The sequence below is a fragment of the Corvus brachyrhynchos genome, unplaced genomic scaffold (genome assembly GCF_000691975.1).
Source record: "Corvus brachyrhynchos isolate BGI_N302 unplaced genomic scaffold, ASM69197v1 scaffold114, whole genome shotgun sequence".
Classification (NCBI taxonomy): Eukaryota; Metazoa; Chordata; class Aves; order Passeriformes; family Corvidae; genus Corvus; species Corvus brachyrhynchos.
Window position 1 is genome coordinate 3,326,938 of NW_008238337.1, and position 20,354 is coordinate 3,347,291.

General features: G+C 40.2%; 1 protein-coding gene across 3 annotated transcripts in view; it reads left to right on the top strand.

Moving 5' to 3' along the window:
* BCL7A (BCL tumor suppressor 7A) overlaps positions 1-19,432 on the top strand; it is a 29,123-nt gene extending 9,691 nt beyond the window's left edge. Inside the window, exons 1-6 of one of the 3 annotated variants that reach the window (XM_008634051.2) lie at positions 3,676-3,793; positions 7,374-7,455; positions 10,141-10,237; positions 12,105-12,272; positions 14,870-14,991; positions 15,819-19,432. In XM_008634051.2, the coding sequence (XP_008632273.1) occupies positions 3,759-3,793; positions 7,374-7,455; positions 10,141-10,237; positions 12,105-12,272; positions 14,870-14,991; positions 15,819-15,890 (576 nt within the window). In that variant the 5' untranslated portion in view covers positions 3,676-3,758 and the 3' untranslated portion in view covers positions 15,891-19,432. Of the gene's footprint in view, positions 1-3,675; positions 3,794-5,565; positions 5,613-7,373; positions 7,456-10,140; positions 10,238-12,104; positions 12,273-14,869; positions 14,992-15,818 lie in introns of those variants that run through there. The other 2 variants (XR_001862190.1, XM_017734810.1) reach the window with 2 other exon arrangements.
* The last annotated feature ends 922 nt before the right edge of the window (positions 19,433-20,354 follow it).

Genomic DNA, 20,354 nt, shown 5'->3' on the forward strand with positions numbered 1-20,354 from the left:
GGAGCGGGCCCGGGGTGGCTCCGCCGCCCGCTCTTCTGGGTGGAAGTAGTGCTCGGAGAAGTGTTCTGGAAAAAAAGAAAACACGTTGAGAATACCCCTGTGAAGCTCCCGAGAGGTGGTTTTTTTTTTTGTCGTTGCCTGTTTGTGTATTGATTTCACCTCCCAAGTTCCCGGGGTTTGCGCGTAAAAGCGCAGCAAACCCAAGCGCGATCGTCTCCCACCGACGCTCCGGGAGAGAGCGCGAAACTGCCCCTGGCACCTCTCCTAAATCATAAAATAAAAGGTTATACCCCGTGTGAAATAAGTCCCTCTTGTTAGGCCTTCAACGCGTTTTGGCATTTTCCCGCTTTTGTCTTTTTTTTTTTTCTCTGCTTTTGTTAGAAAAACCCACACGAGGTGTTTAAACAATGCAGTAAAGCGGTCGCCGCCGTGCTCTGCATGGTCGGTCCGGGGATTTGGGATGGGATAAAGAGCAGTGCCGGTGTGACTCAAGAGTGAATCTTTCTTCCAGCAAGTTAGCTGACTGCTCAGCAGTCTCTGTGCATGTATCTTAAAATACTTCCTTTAAATGTTTGGAATCCACGGGGAAATCCCTTGCGTTATTGTTATTGTGCATCACTCAGCTGGTTCGAGGCTTTGAAATCAAGGGGACACTTCTATTGCCCTCCTCAGCTAGCGCTTTGTTTTCGTTAAAAGAAAAGCAAAATACAGAATTCGTGTTCGTTATTAGGGCGAAATGGATTGTTAAGTTTTAAATGGCCTTGAGCACATGAATGGGTCCGTTGGCGTGAGCCGGACAAAGAATCGGGACGTGTGTCCAGTAACGCCGGGCACGGGATGGGGATTTCAAAGAATCCAGCCATTGTGTGGGGAGCCGGAGCAGCCCCAGCACCGCAGCTCGGGTGGTTTCAGGAACTCTCTTCTACTCGGGTGTTGTTTTTAAGTGCAGTTTGCTGACTGCTGGGCCGGTTTTGGAGGGTCAGAACAATGTGCCGCGGTGTGACAGGACTTTTGTTCCAACGGGAGCGTGGTTGGGTGTGTGGGACTATTCTGTCTGTAGGTATTTCATTCATGAGCGCAGCACGCTCCTTTTGAATCCTGGTTTGTGGAATTCAGAGAGAGTAGAGACAGAAGCTTGGCCATTCAACAAAATACCTAATTTATTTATTTTTTCTTGGCAAGGACTCTCTGCCATCATGCCCGTTGCTATGGCTCTTTCTGTAAAACAGAAATCTTACGATATAAATAGATTTTTCTACATTTTAACCTTCACGATAGACAACTTGCTTTAAAGGGTTCCTGTACAGTCATGCAGTGTTTCTGTTGATTATTATCAGAAGTATTGATATGACTTTCTGTACGTGCACTTCACAAGTATTTACGTAAAGCAATTCTCTTATTTTCAAAGGAATCATAATTTGAAGGTGACTCTCATGATTACCCCCTACCTGCAGTCAAATACAGTGGGAAATTAGCAAGAGAGATTCTGTGTTTTGTGGTTTCAGTGTTTTGAGAAGACTTGGCTTGTTAAATTGAACTTTCCACACTAGCAATTCCTGCATCTTCAGAAGAGCCACATCGGCAATTTCCAAGTGTGCAGTTTCATTTGCATAATAGGAGCAATTTGTTGCCATCCACAGCTCTTCTGTGGAAATGCAGCCACTGAAAATTAAAATACCTTGCGTCCAACATTTCCTAGAACAGAGTTTTGTGACACTTGTGTGCTCGGGGTGGTGCGTGCCAGGGATGGGCAGGGAGACAGACTGGGCTGTGAACTCATCCGAGGGGACATTGGCTTTATCCAGAGCTTTATCCACCTGTGCAGGTGTGCAGCACCTTGCTGTGCTTGGTATTCCTGAGCCCCTGTGCTGTCACATCTGTGCCTGCTGGAAGGCAGCTTCCATCAGGGCAGGCTTTGTTCCTTAGAAAATTAGTGTTCCTGGACAGCCAGCCCTTGGATGCAGGTCCTCTGTCTTCCTGTCTGTTTCAGGAGCGCGTGGCACTTCTGGTTATTGCTGGAACTTAGTAGTAAACAGTGAAGTTGTTACATTTTTATCTTGAGATTACTGTAACCTTATCTCCTTTGTTTAAACCTTGCTCATGAATGAGCATCTGTTTTGGAAAACACACCGCACGTGGCTTACAGAATACACGGTTGCCTTGTGTTTGTGTGGCAGAAATGTTAAATTTCCACAGTAAGAGAACAGTTCTACCTTTCTTTAACAATACTTAAAATTCTTTTCTCAGTCTATTTAAAAAATCCTCTGAGATTAATTTGTCACAGTGAATGGTACAGGATTGGTTTTTTGTCTTTAAAGGTTGATGGGGACGTGTAGATTCCAAGTGGGCTCCAAGAAAAGAGGGGCAAAAACTCTTATGCCCTCAGCCAGCATAAGAAAAATACTGGAGACATGCTTGGTTTTTGTCAATGTCTGATTTATTAAATGAAGGAAAACACAGACATTTACTGAGAGAGAAGGGATGAGCAGGAGGAAAGCTTAAGTGGTAGGATGTCTTAGGAGGCAGTGAAATAATTTGCATGTAGCACTGCTGGACTTTCGGACAGCTGTGCAAACATTTAAGGGTGGAGGTCTGGAGTACCTGGTGGGGATAGGTAACCCTGGCTTTAGAGAATGCTCTAGGAATTGGGAAATCCGACTGTGTTGCCTTGTCTTTGAATTGCAGTATTTCTCAGAAGTCCTTCGACCTTCTTCTGACCCATCAAAGCCCTGATCTGGAGGCTGATAACACCTTAGGGAGAAGAGGTGAACCTGGACAGCTGGTGAAAGTACTTGGAGAAAGTCAGGGGAAGAGTCTCTACAGGCTGTGTTACCTGGTCCCGTTGGCTGGGATTGTGAGCTGTGGCTGTTCAGGATTTCTAGGCAATGCTGCTGTAGCTTTTCTGTTCACTGTCTCCATTCAGACTTGCTAAAATGTTTTTGTGTGGTATGTAATGCTCTGAGATTGAGCTTCTGTAGGTTTTGCTGCTTGTGCCTCCTTCTTCAAATAGGCTTTCGCTCTGAAAAGGAGTTAATGACATAGAACTCCTTAACATGATGTCTTTGGAAAAAGGCTGTTTGCTACTCCCAGATCACTGCTTTAGCCTGGCTGTGTTGGGTTTCCTGCTAAGATTGTAGTTCAGGTAGTGGCAGTTGAATGGCCCAAACATGCTGTTACCATGCTTGAATTATGATACCTTTTTTTAATTCTGGCTTGTGATTATTTCTTTCTGAGCCAGGATATGCTCTCTGACTTCAGTAGAACTTGAAGTTAAAGTTTTGTAATGTGTAAGCCATGGTTCTGTCTGCTGTGAGCAAGGTGCTTGTGGCCACGTGGAACCAGGCAGGGCTTGCTTTAAGCCATGCTGGCCTGTGTGCATTACAGGAGACTCCCCAAATGTGCTGTACTGAGATAAACTCAGAGAGAAGGTGTCTGTGACCACATGGCCTTGTCCAGTTACCCTACATGGCATTTTATTGTATTTGCAGCCTGGTCAATAAACACCATGTGTGTTTGGGGCTCCTTCACGTTAGTCACTAGACAAACATCTACTCAGCAGTAGGCGTGCTCGGAAAAGCACGCCTACGCTTCAAAAAATCATTTTTTGTGCATCTGACAGCACTTTTTGTGTATAATAATGGCATATTCTTTCCCATCCCCTTTCTCTTTTGCTTGATCCCACAGGGAGGTCATAATTCTGTGATTTTCACCAAACTCTGTTGCAATGCAAGTGAGTGTGATGTGATAAATTCAGCATTATGACGTCACTTCGTGATCACCAGCAGAAGATGGGGTATGTGGGAGCAAATCCTTGTGTAAATGCAGATCACCGTGATGAATGGTAGTCATGGGAAAAGGCCAAACAAGTGGGAAAGCCTTTCCTTGAGTGATATATTGGCAGTAAAGGCTTTCTGTGTCTCTGCTGTCAAATGTTTCTGGCACTCACTGCTGCTGCAGAAGCTGCCTTGACACTTTCTGTATAAGTGTAATATACACTGTTGTGTTTGCTCACTCGTATATTACTTTTATACGTGGAATCTGATGTTCATCTGTGGAGCTTTAGTGTTACTAAACAAAGTATAAATATATTTAAGAGTCTTGGGTTTTTTAGAACGGGGAATTGAGTATATAATGATGTAAGTTCTGAGATATTAGTATGCCTCAGGCATGAGCGCTGAAGAAGTGTTGATACTAATGCTTACCCTTTGTACCCTTGGCTGTCCTTTAAATTCTGTGCAGATACAGTTCAGAATTTAAAAATGCTTTTACACAATTTCAGATAAATGTAAGGGTTTGTTTCTGTTGCACTGATTAGTTTCTGAATTTACTATAACTAAAATATTGAAGATACTTTTCAGTGTGGAAGATTAAAATTAAAAATTTTATTGTATATATTTTAGTTTTGCCATTTTCTGGTGTTGTTACTCCTGAGTCATTCATGGAGGAACAGGAGAGCTTTGAAAACAGGCAAAATGGGTTTTTTTGTAAAACTGTGGAGTTTTATCAGCTAGACATGGACAAGTAAAGTTAATAATTACCACATTTTTAGCCTGATAAAGTGTCAGGCTGATGGTGTTACATTAGCCATCTTTTCCAATCCAACAGTCAACACAGAGATCAACCTATAGAGAATAACAGGGGATGGTGCAGTGACAGATATTGCTCAGTCATCACTTATCGAAGGTGGAATAGAGTGACGGGGGTGGAATTCTGGTCAGGATCTTTGGGTGGGTGCAGCAGACAGGAAAACAGGTGAAGAAACTACTTAAGGTTTCACAACAGACTGAGCACAAGAGTTCATTAATTCCTCATTCCTACTCCAGCACTGGGCCGATGAGGATATTCTGTGGTTTGTGCAGCATTTCCCAAACTTGCTGCTGTGGGCAGCATCAGTAAATTATCAATTCTCACTGAGTGAAAAGGAAAGTCCCTGATCAGCAGGTTGGGATGGTGTCTTTGCACAAAAGATTAAAAAGTGAGTGTTCAGAGTAGAAGTGGGTTTGGGGTTTTTGTTTGCTTGTTTGCATTTTGGGTTTTGTTTTGAAATGGTAAGGCAGTAAGTATTACAGATAATATTCTAAGCTTAATTTGCAATAAATGTCTTAAATCTTGAAATGATTTTACCCTGTTGATCTTTAAATGTCTGAAATTCATTGCGTTTCTTTGTTAACAGATTTGTGTTTGTGCTGCCAATGCTTTTATTAAGTTTTAGAGGAGGTTGTCTTTCTTTTTTTCTTATTAATACTTTCATGGTCTTAAACTGTCAATACTGTAAATACTTACACATGTAAAATATTTGCATAATAGCACTGTGATGTTGGGTTTTCTTTTTAGCCATAAGTGTTTGCAGGACTGGGATGTTGGTGTACTTCCATCACAAAATATTCTTATTCCCGTTGTTGTCTGAATTACTGTGTATTGAAATCAGCTTAAAAATCCCTATAGCTGAGGGTTATCAAAACTTAAAGTGGTACATAAGAAGCTCAGAAGAGTTAAAATGTCAGGGCTAACTTTAATACTAGAAGGAAAAAGTTACTAATATAGGTTTCCTCCTGTGTTCTACAGTCTGTCCAGTGAAGATGCTGTGTGAGGCTGCTTTGAGATGCTAACAGGTATCTTGAACTTTTGGTTTTCCAGTGCAGCATCTCTAAGTAATATTTTGCTGTAGGAAAAGAATAAAATCTTGATTTTTTAAAAAAACATTTATTCACCTCTCCCCACACCCAAAACAAAACCCCAGCTGGTTTTATTTCCATAATTTCAAAGGTTTTCTTTAGTAGAAATAAATCTAGTTTGTCTTGTATCCTTAAAAAACCCCAAATTATATCATGATCATCTTTTCACAATTAAGTATGCTCTCATTATTGACATGCCCTCATCTCCACTCTCATTTTATCGCATGTAGAGCTCCAAATTAGAGTGAAATTGGATTTTGACATACTTCAGCCACCTAGTGTACCCAAATGGCTGTGTCTAAACACATTGAGGGAACACTGCTCCACAAAGAGCAGTGGGAAAGAAATGAATTTGAAATAGTTTTGGACTTCAATTAAAATATCATTATGGACAGATCCAAAAATGTATCAAATAGTCATACATAATTTAGTTTTGCTTTTGTTCTTAATTAAACAGGAAAATGCCTCTTCTAAAGGGAAAATACAAGATTGGGCTTTAGTGGCTAAAACAAATAGGAGGATGTTTGTGACATTTGTACTGTGTGGCTGCTTTTGATTCTGGAGGCCCTTTCTAAAAATGGAGCTATCACATATATATAAATACATATATTTGGAGTCACATCCAGCTTCTCCCATCCTGCAAAGAACATTTTTTATTTTTTTAATCTATAACTGGATCCCAAATCTATTATTTAAACGTGCTTATGGAAACAAACAAAAAAAAGCCTGAGATCTCATGCCAAATTAATTTCAGATGTTCCTGAATATTTAATGGAATCGGTCTTTGTTGTTAACTTTTAATCGATCCATTTGCAGAGCTGCATTGCAAACCCAGGAACCAGCAGTGGTAATCTGTGACCTGAAAACTGATCACAGAAACGTGATGAAATTTCTCTGGCATTATGGACCTTCTTTTAATGCCCTGATGTGCAGAGCTCAAGGAATTCATCCCTCAGCCGAGCGCTCAGCATCCCTCTCCAGCCCAGCACTGTGACCCCCTAAGGCAGAGCTGCCCTGCAGCCACTTTTCCTTCACAATTTGTCAGTGTCACCATTCACGGCTGGCAGAGTCTGCACACAGTGCCTGAGGTTGTGCTTTCCCCTCTCTGATAGCCTCAGCCTTGCCTTTCCCCAGAGCTGGGCTCTCCAGAGCCTGGATTCTGCACCATGGCACATATTGCTCCCCATGAGGCTGTTGGTCCTGTGGCTGGAATTGCAGAGCTGTCTGTCAGGGGTGTGGAGTGAACATTAAATTGCCAGCAGCAAATTTCTGCCCCCAAATAAACCTCAGGTGGTCAAAATGCATCTAGATTTCTAATCCCATTAAACAGCTTCATGACAATCAAAACACACTGGTCTGTCTAAACCCTCTTCTGCTGTCTAGAAACTTAAATGAAAATTGTAGGCATTAAATCCGCATTTTCAATTGCTGTTCTTCTTAACTTTATCTTTAATTCAGATCTTATTACTGCTACTGCAGTTACTCACCCAGTCAAGTAACAGCCCTGAGAAATCTGGAGGTTAGCAGTGCTCTAGCAAGTTGTGAAATGCAAAGAACAATTTGCACAATGCAGTGCTAAAGATGATGTAATAGAGATCATCCTACTTAATAGCCTGTTTAAATCCTTGACAACTTACAATAGTAGATCACTCTCTTCTGAATCTGAAGTTTAACTTCTCCTGCATTGTAATTTTATAGGGAGAAGAAGTGGGTGACAGTTGGCGACACATCCCTAAGGATTTACAAATGGGTACCAGTAACAGAGCCTAAAGTGGATGATGTAAGTATTCTGCAGTATCTTGCTTTTTCCAGATGCAGTTGCTCTTGTTGAAGCAAAGTCGAAAGAAATATTCTTTGATTTTCTTTGAGCCTTTAAGCTAAGACTGGTGTGGGTCTTGCAAGCTGCAGGGAGATGTTGATCTCTACAGCAAGTGATGTTGATGGGTCAGTGTGTGACAGTCTCCCTGGAGTCAGCTGGGATCAGTTCTCAGATAACTGTTAAACATGCAGCTGAAACTGAGTTTTAAACCTTTCAATAACTGGGAGGCAGGGAGGGTAAGTTTTGACATGGATTATTTTTCCCCTCTTTCTCTCTGATGATTTAAAGAAAGTAGCTGGTTTGGAACAGGGCAGAGAGCATATTCTATGTGTGGGTCACTGCTATTCTGCTCAAAAATAGGTTGCAAAACACTGACATGAGGGTAGGAATATCCTGTGGCACTGGGATCACTTGTATTAAGATGTCCAGCCCAAGTGATACAGCAACACCATGCTTCTGTTGTCATGTGTGTTTTCCCTTGATAAATGTTCTGTCTGTGCATCATGTTTATGTTCTTTGTGTGCACTGTTCATGTGGTGTTGGCAGAAGTAAGCGTAAAAATCAAAGTCGATAGGACTTGCAAACTGCCTTTCAAAATGATCGTTGCTCTCATCTTATAAATTGTAATACTGTGATAGAAAGAACACTAACCCATGATACCACAGTAAATTAATGATACAAGAGAAAACATATCCTAAGTTTGGTACTCCTTCCTTGGGCTGTCACGTGCTTTTACTTTACCTGAAATAGGAGTGAAGGCCTATCTGGACGAAAACTTCTCCATTAATAGATGTGCAAAATGGTGGTTTTTCAGACAAGACAGTGTCATGACCTTGTCTTATTCAGACTCCAAATTTAAGACCTTTTTTTTTTTATTAGGGTTGTTTTGACTGAGTTTGTTTATTTCTATACTTTGTTGTCCCACAGATTTCAGGGACTGTCAGAGTTGTGGGGGTTCTTCCATTGCTTGGGCAGCATCTCTGTGAAGTTCCCCCTTGGGAACTGGGAAACCTGTTCATTCTTTCTAGTTGTCAAATGTTTGGTCTGGATTTTATTATTAATAGTGCATAGTGGGGGAAAATTGTGCTATCCATATGAGAGGGAGTGCAGGGTTTAGGATATTTAGGCTCATGGCTTCTGGCAGTTGTCTTCCTGCTGTTCAGCTGTGCCTGCAGGATGGGTGCTGTGGGACTTGGAAACGGAATTTCTAAGTGAGCTTCTGGATGAATTTTCAAGGTCACTGCTACCCAAAGTCAGGTTCTCTATTATGAAGAATGGGTTTATATAATGGTCTCTATGTGCAGAGTTTAATTGTGTTTCCTGAGCCATCATCTTTAAGTTGAGGCTCCAGATTTGCTGAAATTGGGACACTTGTTTAAGACCAGTTACATTGATGTCCTACAGTCACATTCTTTTCATTTTGGGTAGAGGCTGTTGTGCAGCTGCAGTTGTTGCAGGCTTGGTGTTGCAAGGTTTCTGTCTTACTGCTCTGGAAGGTCTCACACAGAACACAAGCACGTATATTTTAACAATAAATATCAGGCAGGGATAATTTCGGCTATTAAATTTTATTGTGGACATCCTTTTATATCCAATTTCATCCAGACAATATATTTGCTTTTCACTAAAACAGGAGAATGGGACCTTCCCTATTTCAAGTGGAAGTTGTCTTTGATTTTGGTGAACAGAAATTAAATTACTTTCCCCATCATGTGTTGCTCCTAAGACACTTTGACATTTCTCTGCACTACAGTTAGCTTGGCTCTTCCTCCTACTGGTTGTAGAAGGCTGTTCTGGAACCTCATCACTTTGATGGTTAAGCCTCTTTAAAAAACACTTCTCAGCTTAAATTGCTCACAGTCACTTTCAATATTTCTTTTCTGGCAAAAGTGTCCTTTTTATCTTTAAGAAATGACAAAACCAAACCTGAGAGAGATCATGACCCCTGTGACCTTTCGTTTTGCAAAGGTAAAGAAGTCCATGTGCTCTCGCCTCTGTTTCATGCATCAGCGAGTAAAATCTGGCTTCTCTGAAATAAAAATACAATTTGGAAACAAGCTTAATAATCTGTTTAAAATAGAGAGAAAAGTCCCTCCAGATATCACTTGTTGAATTTCTTCTGCAGTCTTAGACAATATTTGATTGTGGTTCAGTTTCTTCCCTCGTTGGGGGACAGTTTCTGTCTGAAAGGATGGGCTGAGAGCATTCTTCCTGGAGTCAGGCTTTTAATTGTCTCCTCAGCAGGCAGGATCTCCAAAAGCGGTGCAGCTGGCTCTTTTTCCTGTGAGACTGATTACGTCACCTCCTAATTGCAAATGCTGCATCCCTTAGCAGGCACAGATTCCCCACGTGATGGATGCTACGGTCCCTTCCTTTGTCTTAATCCTTGTGGGTTGGGAGCAGGTTGGGACCTACAGTTCACACAGGGTTGTTGTGCTTGTGCTCTTTGGTTTAGGTCAGTCTGATTTTTCTTAATCCATCTTCCAGTTTGAATGAAGAAACAGCATTAGTTTTAGAGAAGAGGGTTTCATTTGAAATTGTGAGCTGTTCTTACAGAAGCGCTGAGTGGGGAGGGTTTTACACAGCAATGTGGATTTCTCTGCATGGCCGTAGTCTCATTTGTGTGTGGGGCCTTTTGTTTTTCAGAAAAATAAGAATAAGAAAAAGGGCAAAGATGAAAAATGTGGCTCTGAAGTGACCACTCCAGAGAACAGCTCCTCCCCAGGGATGATGGACATGCATGGTGAGTGGGAGAAGGTCAGACCCAATTACCCTCGTACACTGCTGTGAAAGTGTAAACCAACAACCTCAGCTTCTGCATTGCTCCGATGTATGGACTTGAATCAAAGTGAAAACAGCATCAGATCTCACTTGGTACCTTGGATGTCTCTTCTGTGGATGTACTAACTTGTTTAAATGCTATTTTTATTTGGGCTATGAGTGTGAGGGAAAAAATACTGTTGGTGGAGCTAAATATGAAAATAAAATGGAAATACCTGTCATTCAAAGCACTGCACTCAGGTGAAGTAATAACTCTGTCGAGTTTGCTGCTTGAAGAACCAAAAGACCCCCAAAGCCTCAGTGGTACCTGCTATAATTTAGGCAGGTTTTGTACTTATTAACTTTCTAACTGATAAAGGTCAAGAGAATTCTTAAAGAGCCAGGAAAGAGAGCTCTGGTTCTGTGGTGCCTTCCTTCTGCTGCAGCTTGATGAAATTAACTGCTCAAGAAAGCATTTTTTGTTGGCCAGTCAGGTACTATGAGGTCAATTTTATTTCAATTAATTTTTTTTTTAAATGTGACTTTTGAGTGTTAGCCTGGTGTTTATTACAGAGCAGCTTGCACAGCTCAGCTCTGCTTCAGGTTTTTACCTTCTGGGTGTTTGGATAGCAATTATGGCTGAGAACGCAGCACTGTTTGAGCTGATAAGAGAGGATCACGTTTTAGTGGGTTGTAAATTTTTAATTTCAGTTTTATTTGCATTTGTGTTGCCTCCTGGTTGCTTTTTGCATTGCTGAGAGCAAGTGTGGGCTTGCAGTTAAAGGAGTGAGCAGGAGTTTTGCAGATCTGGATTAGTTTTTCATCTGTTTCAAACTTTTTAACTTTTGCCTTGATCAGATCATTTAATTTTTTTAAGTCTTGATTCTCCCATCCATGAGGTGAATGTACTACTTGCTCTTTTTATCATTTATCACCTGTGTTTTTAACTGTACAATTTCACACTGTACAGTTTCGTGATAAAGTTACTGTGGTCTGACTTCAGGCTGCTCTGGAGAGAGGTGGTCCCACCAGCAGCTCTGTGTTCCTGAAGTCCTTTGGATGTAATAGTTGTACAGATGCAGAGGGAGGTGGATTGACTTGTATTCTAGTAATTTAATTCACAATGTTTTGCAGGCTTAGTTTTCTTTAGGGAGCAGGAGCTTCCCTCTTGGTTATCCATGGATGTTAGTCTGGCTTAAAGGAAGTTGTACCCCACTACTGTCCATAAAATAATAGCTGAGCTGCTTAAACCACTGTCACAGGGAGAGGGCACAGGCAGAGTATTTCCTGTTATCTACAGATTGTGCTGCAGAAAATTCCTGTGATCCAAGTCTTTGAGGGCTAGAGAATATTCTGGACAATTATCGTTTAGAAACTATTGATATTGGCACTGGATGTTACATTTTACCTTGAAGAGGTTTTGGGTTGGTATTTTTTGACCTTAAGGACACAATTCAAAAAATATCTGCTCATCTGAACATTGGAGTGATGAGTATTTGTAAATCTGCAGCATGAACTTACTTAGCCCTGTGTTATATGAGATCGTCACTTCAGTTGATCTGGTTTACTCATACTACAAAATTCTGGGTTCTTTGGGATCAGATCTGAGTAAAACACTCTTGATTTTAATGTATAAAATTTGTTAGAATTAGATTTTTGGTTACTGCTTGAAAACTCCATGGGCTGTTGTGGAAAAAAGTTGGATGTGTAGTGTGAGTCTAAATGATTGGACTTGATCCCTAATGAACTAAATTATATCATGTGTTACCAGGGAATAATGTCGAAGAATTAAGGTGTGCTTTGTACCTTGTCAAATCAAACTTTGTTGCCTTCCACTCCTCTGTTTACAGATGACAACAGCAACCAGAGCTCAATAGCTGATGCTTCCCCAATAAAACAGGAAAACAGCAGTAATTCCAGTCCAGCACCAGAGCAGAACTTGGCAATACAAGCAGACGGCACTGAAGTCAAGTCTGACGAAACTCAGGCAGAGGCAAAGGAGCAGCCTGGTTCAGAAGGTGAGCTAGGAGGGCCATTTGAAAGCCAAACAAAAAGAAGTTATCCTTCAGTGTGTTATTTATTTGCTTATCCACTTTAAGAACTGGAAAATAACAATTTGAAAGAAATGGTTTCTAAATTCTCAGCATTTATGTGAAAATGGGCCACAGTTTCTCTGACCTACTGGTGATCTTCCATACAACTGGAAAGGTCACACTGACATTCAGGGTCTTTTCAGAGAGAAACAAACAAAATACTGGTGTATTGTTCCCAAATCTCAGCCTTGAAAGAAGAAATAATTTAAAATCATATTTGAAATGGCTGCTACGATGTAATCACACAAATCCTTGAAGGTATTATTTTGTGTACATCTGTGGATGTTTGCTCTCTAGTATGACAGTAAAATAGAGGTGAGATACTTTGAAATTACTTTCTTAGTTGTGTAAACTATAATGCAACCTTTCTTTTCTCTTAACCCTGCTAGCTACCTATTCAAAAGTTAGCTCTGAGTTCTGTCCTAATTTTCTAAAAGCATTACAAGATTCTATTGCAGTTGTGCACAGATTAAAAATACATGTGGGTTAAGAGATTATTCTGAACCTCACTCTTTAAATGGTATTTTGGGTAATTGAAACATGCTCTGTATTTATATTCTTGGAAAGATAACTTTCTTTGTCCTATTATAACAGATAAAAGATGTCCTTAACACCATTCTAATAACTTGGTTGCGGAATTCTTCCCGTACCAAAGCAATTAAATTATGCCCTCCTGATTTAGTTCTTCACTCAGTAGATCCACTGACCAATTTAAATTTAGAACTTTTATCTTGGTAATGCCAGAGTGGTTAAATATATTAAGTGTTGTCATTCTTAACTGGGGTTCAAATCTGACAGCAGAACCAGCACCAAATGGGAATAAATCAGAACATCATTTCCTTCAAAGAAAATCTCCACTTGCATATTTGGCCACAGTAAACAGTAAGGATTTACTCCCAAGTCTAATATTGTCTGAACCTGCTTATGTGAAGCTGCTACATAGCATACATGTTCCCCTGGCTAAATTTAGGTTCAGGGAAAATCATACCAAGTCCTCTGGATTAGTTCCAGCACCAGTTATTGTAAAATGAAAGGGAGACATAATGGCAAAAAACACCCGCTATGTGGGTTTTTTTCAGTTGGTTAAATGCTGTGTTAAACAATTTATTAAACATTTATCTACCTTGTTGTGATCAATCAGAACCCTGCAACTGGGACATTATTCAGCTGGTCAGGGTTAATGACCTTGCACGTCTATCTCATGTTACTCCACTGAAATCAGGGAGGTTCTTGTAAGCCAGTTTGGGTGGTCAGAAATGCTTAATGAGGAATTCTTAAATAAGGTGGATTCAAAGCATTCTGCTGTGTGAACAAGTCCTGCAGGCGTTGGAATAGCTTTGGTGGTTTAAGGTATGGATCCCCTTGTCCAAAGGTCAGCAGCAGCCTGAGTGTGTCCTCAGGAGCAGCTGGAAGAGAACAGCGGTGATGAGCTGGCTTTGTCACGGGGAGATGGGCACATGGCAGAGTGCTCCTCAGCTCAGTGGGTGCTGAGACATACACAGCAAAAATTGAAACTCAGATTTCTTTGGACCCTTGGGACTTGTTTCTTTATCAGCATGAAGATGCATTTCTGGTTAGACATGGACAGGAAGAGAATTCTGCCCAAGTTTGCTGAATGTGATCTTTGAGATGCTCATCATGGGCATCACTTTGTCTTGAATTCAGAAATGCTTGTGATGCTTTTTATACAGTACACCACAAAAATATCCATTACTCACTGGTTATGGCATCTTCATTAACCAAAGCTGTCCAGCAGTTTTGTTTGATCTTGCATTTCTCTTCATCTGGAATAAATTCATATGTTCTTTGGGTCAGGGATCTAGGAGTACATTTTACATGTCCCTGTCCCCTGTTTAAGTAAATGGGTGCTTTAACCTTGAGTCTTCTGTAAGTCTTGTTTTGAGAGAGGGAAGGGTTTAAAAAAACAACCAGTCAACCAAAAAAAAAAAAACCTCCCAGTGAAAGCTGGAAGCAAGTAACAGCTGTAACAGGCTGGAGGACTTCTTCACACCTATGCACCAGAATTAAAAATTTAGTTGTTAAGCTAGTTAGCTGAATTCTATCTCAAATGTAGTATCTGGCGAAAAAAAGGATTTTAAATATATGGCTGAATTTTGATTCAGGTAACTTTATTCTCTCTGCTTAACCACAGGTTTTTAGAGCCATTAGTTGTAACAATTCAGCCCTTTTGCTTCTGGTTTGAAGGAATTCCCTTGCAGTACAGACTTGTTTGCTGAGGGCTCGGACATCCTGTGTGAGGCTGTGCAGGAGCTTGGCTCCCTCTAGGGTCTGATCCTAGGGTCTGTGCTCTGGCAGCAGGAAGGAAAAGTTCTGGCAGCAGCCAGGTTGTGATCCTGGAGTTTGAGCTTAATTCACCATATTCGTACACTTGTTAGGTGTGTTGTCGTTAATGGTTACAGTGTGGGTGAAACGTGTGTGCTGGGGATGTTGCTGATGGAAAAAAATCCTGAAAAAACTGCTGAAAGCTTTCATTTGTTTAAAATTATTTCTTGACATTTCAGATACCTCTGATGAACAGAATTCACAGTCTTCAATGGAGAATTCCATGAATAGTTCAGAGAAAGCAGAAATTCAGTCCTCTGGAGAAAATGATTTAATTACAGAGGCATCTAAAAACTCTCAGGTAACTTCAAGTGCAAAAGTCAGATTACATGGTCTTGGAAAAGCTTATTTTTACTTAAAAGCAAATGTAAGGAGGACAGTTTCGTATTTCCATTGATTTCCAAAGTGAGGACAGTAAAGCAGCTGTAAAGTATGAAATGTGCCTGTGCCTGGTTTTGTGGTGCAGGTGACTGGCTGCTTGAATCTCACAGAACTGGAACAGTAAGACCAGATTGGTCTGATGGGTTTCTCAGTTTATTAAACCAGACCATGTTTTTAAGGGAATATTAACATTTTACATTAATAAATTGCTTGGAACAAACCTACTGGACCCTTTGAGGACCATTCAGAAGTAAAACACCTTCTATAAAGGTAATTGCTTATGGCAGTTAGGAGAGTTAATTTGTGGATATTTGGGTGTTTACTCACTGAAACACTGAAAAATTCTGGATGGGTGGGAGGAAGAAATTATCCTTGCAATTGTGCCCTTCTCAGGGCAGGACAAGTCCAGATCCTCAGGCAGAGCACCACTCCTCCTGGTTTTGCTGTGGGTCCTTGGTTTCAGTGCACCCTCCATCGAGGCTGTTCCTTGGAATATTCACTGTGGGTTTTAGCCTGGAACTAGAATTTTGCCCTTTGTAGACGACAACAAGTGCAAAGATGCTGAGGTAAGATGTAAGTAGAGGAGTGACTTCAGGCAGCACTGGGACATGTTCTGGCATCCAGGGATGCTTTGTCTGGGACACGTCACACACCGGGGAATTTGTTGGTGCTGTTTGTTTGATGTTTATGGTGCCTGAACTTCAGTGCAATGATAACGTGGCTGTTTTTCTTTTCCCCCTCATTAAGGACTCTGAAGGAGTGCCACCTTCTAAAAAGATGAAAGTAGAGGCTTCCCAACAAAATGTTGAAGAGATTTAGACTATAGATTTTTCTGGTCAGTTTTTATGTAAGGTACATCAGTGGGCTTAATTATAGAACAACCTTACTTAAGCATCTTCTCTTGGATGAGGACAGAACTCCTAACTTTTCAAGTTACCAAGCAAAAATCCAAGAAAGCCTAACAAAGGTTTAACTTCTCAGACACTGAAAACTTTTTCCTGTGAAACAAACATTGAGAACTTTTAAGTTACTGTCTCTGAAATGGTTGGAGTAAACAACTCAGGAGGGGTCTACGCACTGTTTCTAAAGTCAAAATTACAATTATGTTGCTGCTGTATTTTTTTTTTTCATTTCTCTATTTAACATTGTAAGATATTTAAGGATGGTACAGGTCAGGTATTAGCTTTCATGTGAAGTTCATTGTTCTGGCGTGATGTCTGCTTTTGTTTTGTGCCTTGTGTTCTGAAAACAGTGCTAACTTTTAAAAGTTGTTTTGCAACTGTCTCCTTTGCAAAGTGGCCTATGTTTGCATAATGCCATGTAGTAAGGCTTTTTTTTTTTTTTTTCTTTTTTGTTCGGGGTTTTTGTTTCGTTTTTAAGTTTTAAATCCCTGGTGCTTAAATTTTTAAACAACTATGAATCAGGAAGCCATTTTCACTCTTGGAGTCCAAGGAGAAAAAGGAGCTTGATATTTTATTTTAGCAGCTATAGTGGAGATCTTTTATTGAATGCATGGCATTCGCAACTGTAAATTTGGTCTTCTAAATACTTAACTTCATCAGAAGTTAACATGATCTGTTTACCATTTATAGTCCAGATCTGAATAGATTATAACACAGGCACTTAAAATACTTACGTATTAGGTCCAGATCTCTGTACTGGGTACAACTTGCTTTACAGGAAAGTTCCACTATGTACATAAATAGGATCAAAGGGATTGATGCACAGTGAGTTTATTTTCAATTGGTCTTTTTTGATATCATGTTTTCACTGAACTGGATTTCATTGTACTGTTTCATTATGAGATGTTTACTTCTATGTTCCAGGAAAATACTGTATTGGGGGGGAGGGGGGTTCCTTATTCTCTTTCAGCAAGTCTTGTAAATAAGCCTTGTTGTTTCCGAAGTCCAGTTCCTAACACCAGTTAGGAATGTTCCTTCTCTTCCAATTACATTGAAGTGTGCTTATGCTAATTAAACTAATGGAAAGGCACAAGGTAGGTGCAGCTCCCCTCAAATTCCTGGCAAGCAGAAGTGTGGAACCATCTGCATCAGGTCACGAGGGTCTGGTCTTCCAGTGGGCTTTGTACTTCCAGGGAATAAACACCCGGTGTCGGTGGAACCGCTTATCTCCCACTTCCATGCACACACATCCATCCATGTGTACACACATGCTGCTGGATCGGGCCCTTGCTCTGCCTTCTCCTGGTGTGGGAGATGGAACTTGTAATTTAAAATACGATCTCACAGCTCTGGAGATGGTTGCGTGTAGTTTGTAAGCTGAAAAACTGTAAATACTTTTTTAGACGAAAAAAAGACGTTGCTTCCAGTTGATAACATTTTTTCATAAATTAGGTCTTCGTGAAGCTTATTTAGGTCTGAATTCTCCAATAGTGAAAATGGCTTGCACCTAGACTACTGCATTACGTTTGCAATTACCACTTTATTAGGAAAAATAATGAGGAATTGGGGGGAGGGAAAAGGGGAGGGACGAGTGGGGAGCCAATACTGACCTTCCGTAAGATGTTTGTAGGATTGAACCCCAAATAACCTATGACACTCAACTTTTCCTTTATGTTGAAATAAAACATTTTGGATTTTAACTGAATAAAATCTGATTGCAAATCATTCATGAAAACAGCGTGCTCCCTAATAAGATTTTGGGATTTCTGGTCTGATCATGAAGTCCATTAACATTCTGAAAATAAGGAAATGAGGAGCCAAAAACTGAATTTGCACGATATATGCAATGAAACGGTAGAATTCTCTCTTGAATTGTGTGTATGCCTAAAATGTGGATACCTGGTCCATGACGATTGATTTGTATGTATATTACATTCAGATTTAAGTGATATTTTGTGAGAAGTTCTATTGATATATTAAATGGGCAAATCTAGAAAGATTCAAACTTTTAAATATTTTTGATTTACTAACTTTTCGTTATTCTTAATGCTAAAACAAAACAAATTGATGCCACCTTTGACAAGTAGTTGTGTTTACTAATCCCTCTCTTCAGGTGCATCGCAGCAAGTTTTTAATTTTCATTTTGTAGACGTTTCCAAGGGAGTAAATAGACTTTTCATTTAGGAACTAATTCCTGTACTTTAGGAAGAAATAAAATATATAAATAGCACTAAAAATACCTCAAATTTTTCATTAGATAGAAGCATTTATTGGCATTATTGACATCAACAGGTTTAATTATAAACTTCCTTTTCTCTCCTGTGGCTTCTGCTCAGAACTGTTCATTGTTCTGTGGCTAATGAGACAAGGCATCATAACCATCTTCCTAGAGGCTTTATTTCTGAGGTAGAAATCCTTCATGTACAGCTTCTACAGAATGCATTCAGATCTTTTATTTTAACCAGAGATTCTAGTGACAACAGACAACTGAACAAGCAGATAGATTTGGGTTCCTTAGACCTGTTATTGTCAGTCTCTGGGGGAAGAGACTTTGACATTATCTGGTATAAAGAAATCCAAAATAGTGTATAAGACTGTTATTAGTCTTCTTTTGAAGTGCCTGATAACATTTATGGGCCAACGGATGTGATTGAACACATTTTAATGCCAGAAAGTACAGATGGGACCAAACCAGAACATGGAATTCAAATCCACCTGAGGTTTGAAACCAGATCTAAATCCAGCTTTTTTTGGCTTGGACCTATCTCTACCCAAAACTTGTTTTATGAACTCACTGTATAAGGGTTTATTGAAAGCATTGAGAGGTGGAGCAGGAGGAGAGATGTAATTTTTTTCAAGATGACTGAAAGTTCTCATACAGCTGATATTTTAGAAATAGTGCAAATATCAAGAAGTGCTTCCTTGCTACAATGCTGAATGTTGGAGCTTCAGTTACAAATAAATAAATAAATTAAATAACAAAAAAAGATAAAAAAAATAAAAAGAAACTAGAAGCAAGCAAGTAATTTAGCTGAGTTGGTGGAACATGTGGGAAGGCCTTCCGGATAATCGATTTACTCAGCCAAACATTTTATAGCAGAACTATTCCTTGGAATTTTTATGCTTGGGAAAGTAGTTGTTAAACATTCCAAAAAGTGCTGGCACTTACAAAACAACAAAAAAAAAAATCAACAAGGCAGTATAAAATATCGGTTTTGGGTGGCTATCTTCATACATAAACATTGTCATGTTTTGGAATGTTCTTTATATCTAAGGGCCTGTTAGAAGGTGTAATGAATTTTGTTTTCTTCAATACCTAATCGTTTTCCATCTTATGATTTGTGTGTGTGTGTGTTGTACAGCAGTATAATTTTTCACTTATTTATTCCATCGGTAGTTATGGTTTGTACAATGTACAATGGTTTCATTTCAAAATAAAATAAAAAATCACAACATGAATGCTGTGTGAATAATTTTTATCAAGAAATTTAATCTCAGTTTTGGTTTTTTTTTTTAAATTTGCAATAAATTTCTGTTTCTATAAATAGTATTTTAAAATGTGCGTTCTCTGGTGTTGTCTCGTTTGGTAACGTGTAAAATGATCCACCTTTGAGCAGTCCAAAGGTGTCTTGATAATTGTGTGGTGGGGCAGGGGCAGGCGGTGGTTGTAAGAACAACAAACAGATACGGCCAATGTAATTACAACAATCTGCAGAATAATTTGGTAGTTTCAGATAATTCAAGTACCAAATTCCTCAGTTGGCGCTCAGTTAATGTGTTGTGGTAACTTAAATTGGAGGGGGGAGGGAAGGCAGAGTGTGGAAACGTGCTTCACTTTGGAAACGAGCTCAAGTCTGATACTTGCAAGGGTAAAACTCCAGAAGAGTTTTGGAAAGATTCTTTACATTCAAGATAGATATAAAGTGTCCAGCTTATTTTTAGTGTTCTGTGTGCTCTGTCCCAAGGTGGCCTGGAGTTCTACAGGCAGCTCCAGCCCACTCCTACCTTGGCTCTGTTGCCCCCCTCGCATTTACTGGGCTGCTTGTAACATCCTCACCGACCCCTTACATTCACTAACCTGGGAAGGAAACTATTTTTAGTTTGGTTTTTTTTCCTTCTCCAGATTAGTGAATTAAACCAGGAGACGCACATCAAGAAGTTCCATACGGGGTGGAACTGGAGAGAGAGGAAAGGACAGGTAGAAGCAAGGCTGTAACTCAAGATGGGTCCCAGAAGGAAAGGCCTCTGAACAGGTAAGGCTTGTGCCAGGGAGCGAGCAGCAGCAGCCTGGAGCAGGGCACGGCTGGAGGTTGTCCTTGTGGTTTCCTGGGAGCAGGAGAGGCACGGAGCCCCGGCAGAGTGAGGCATGCACGGCTGGGCC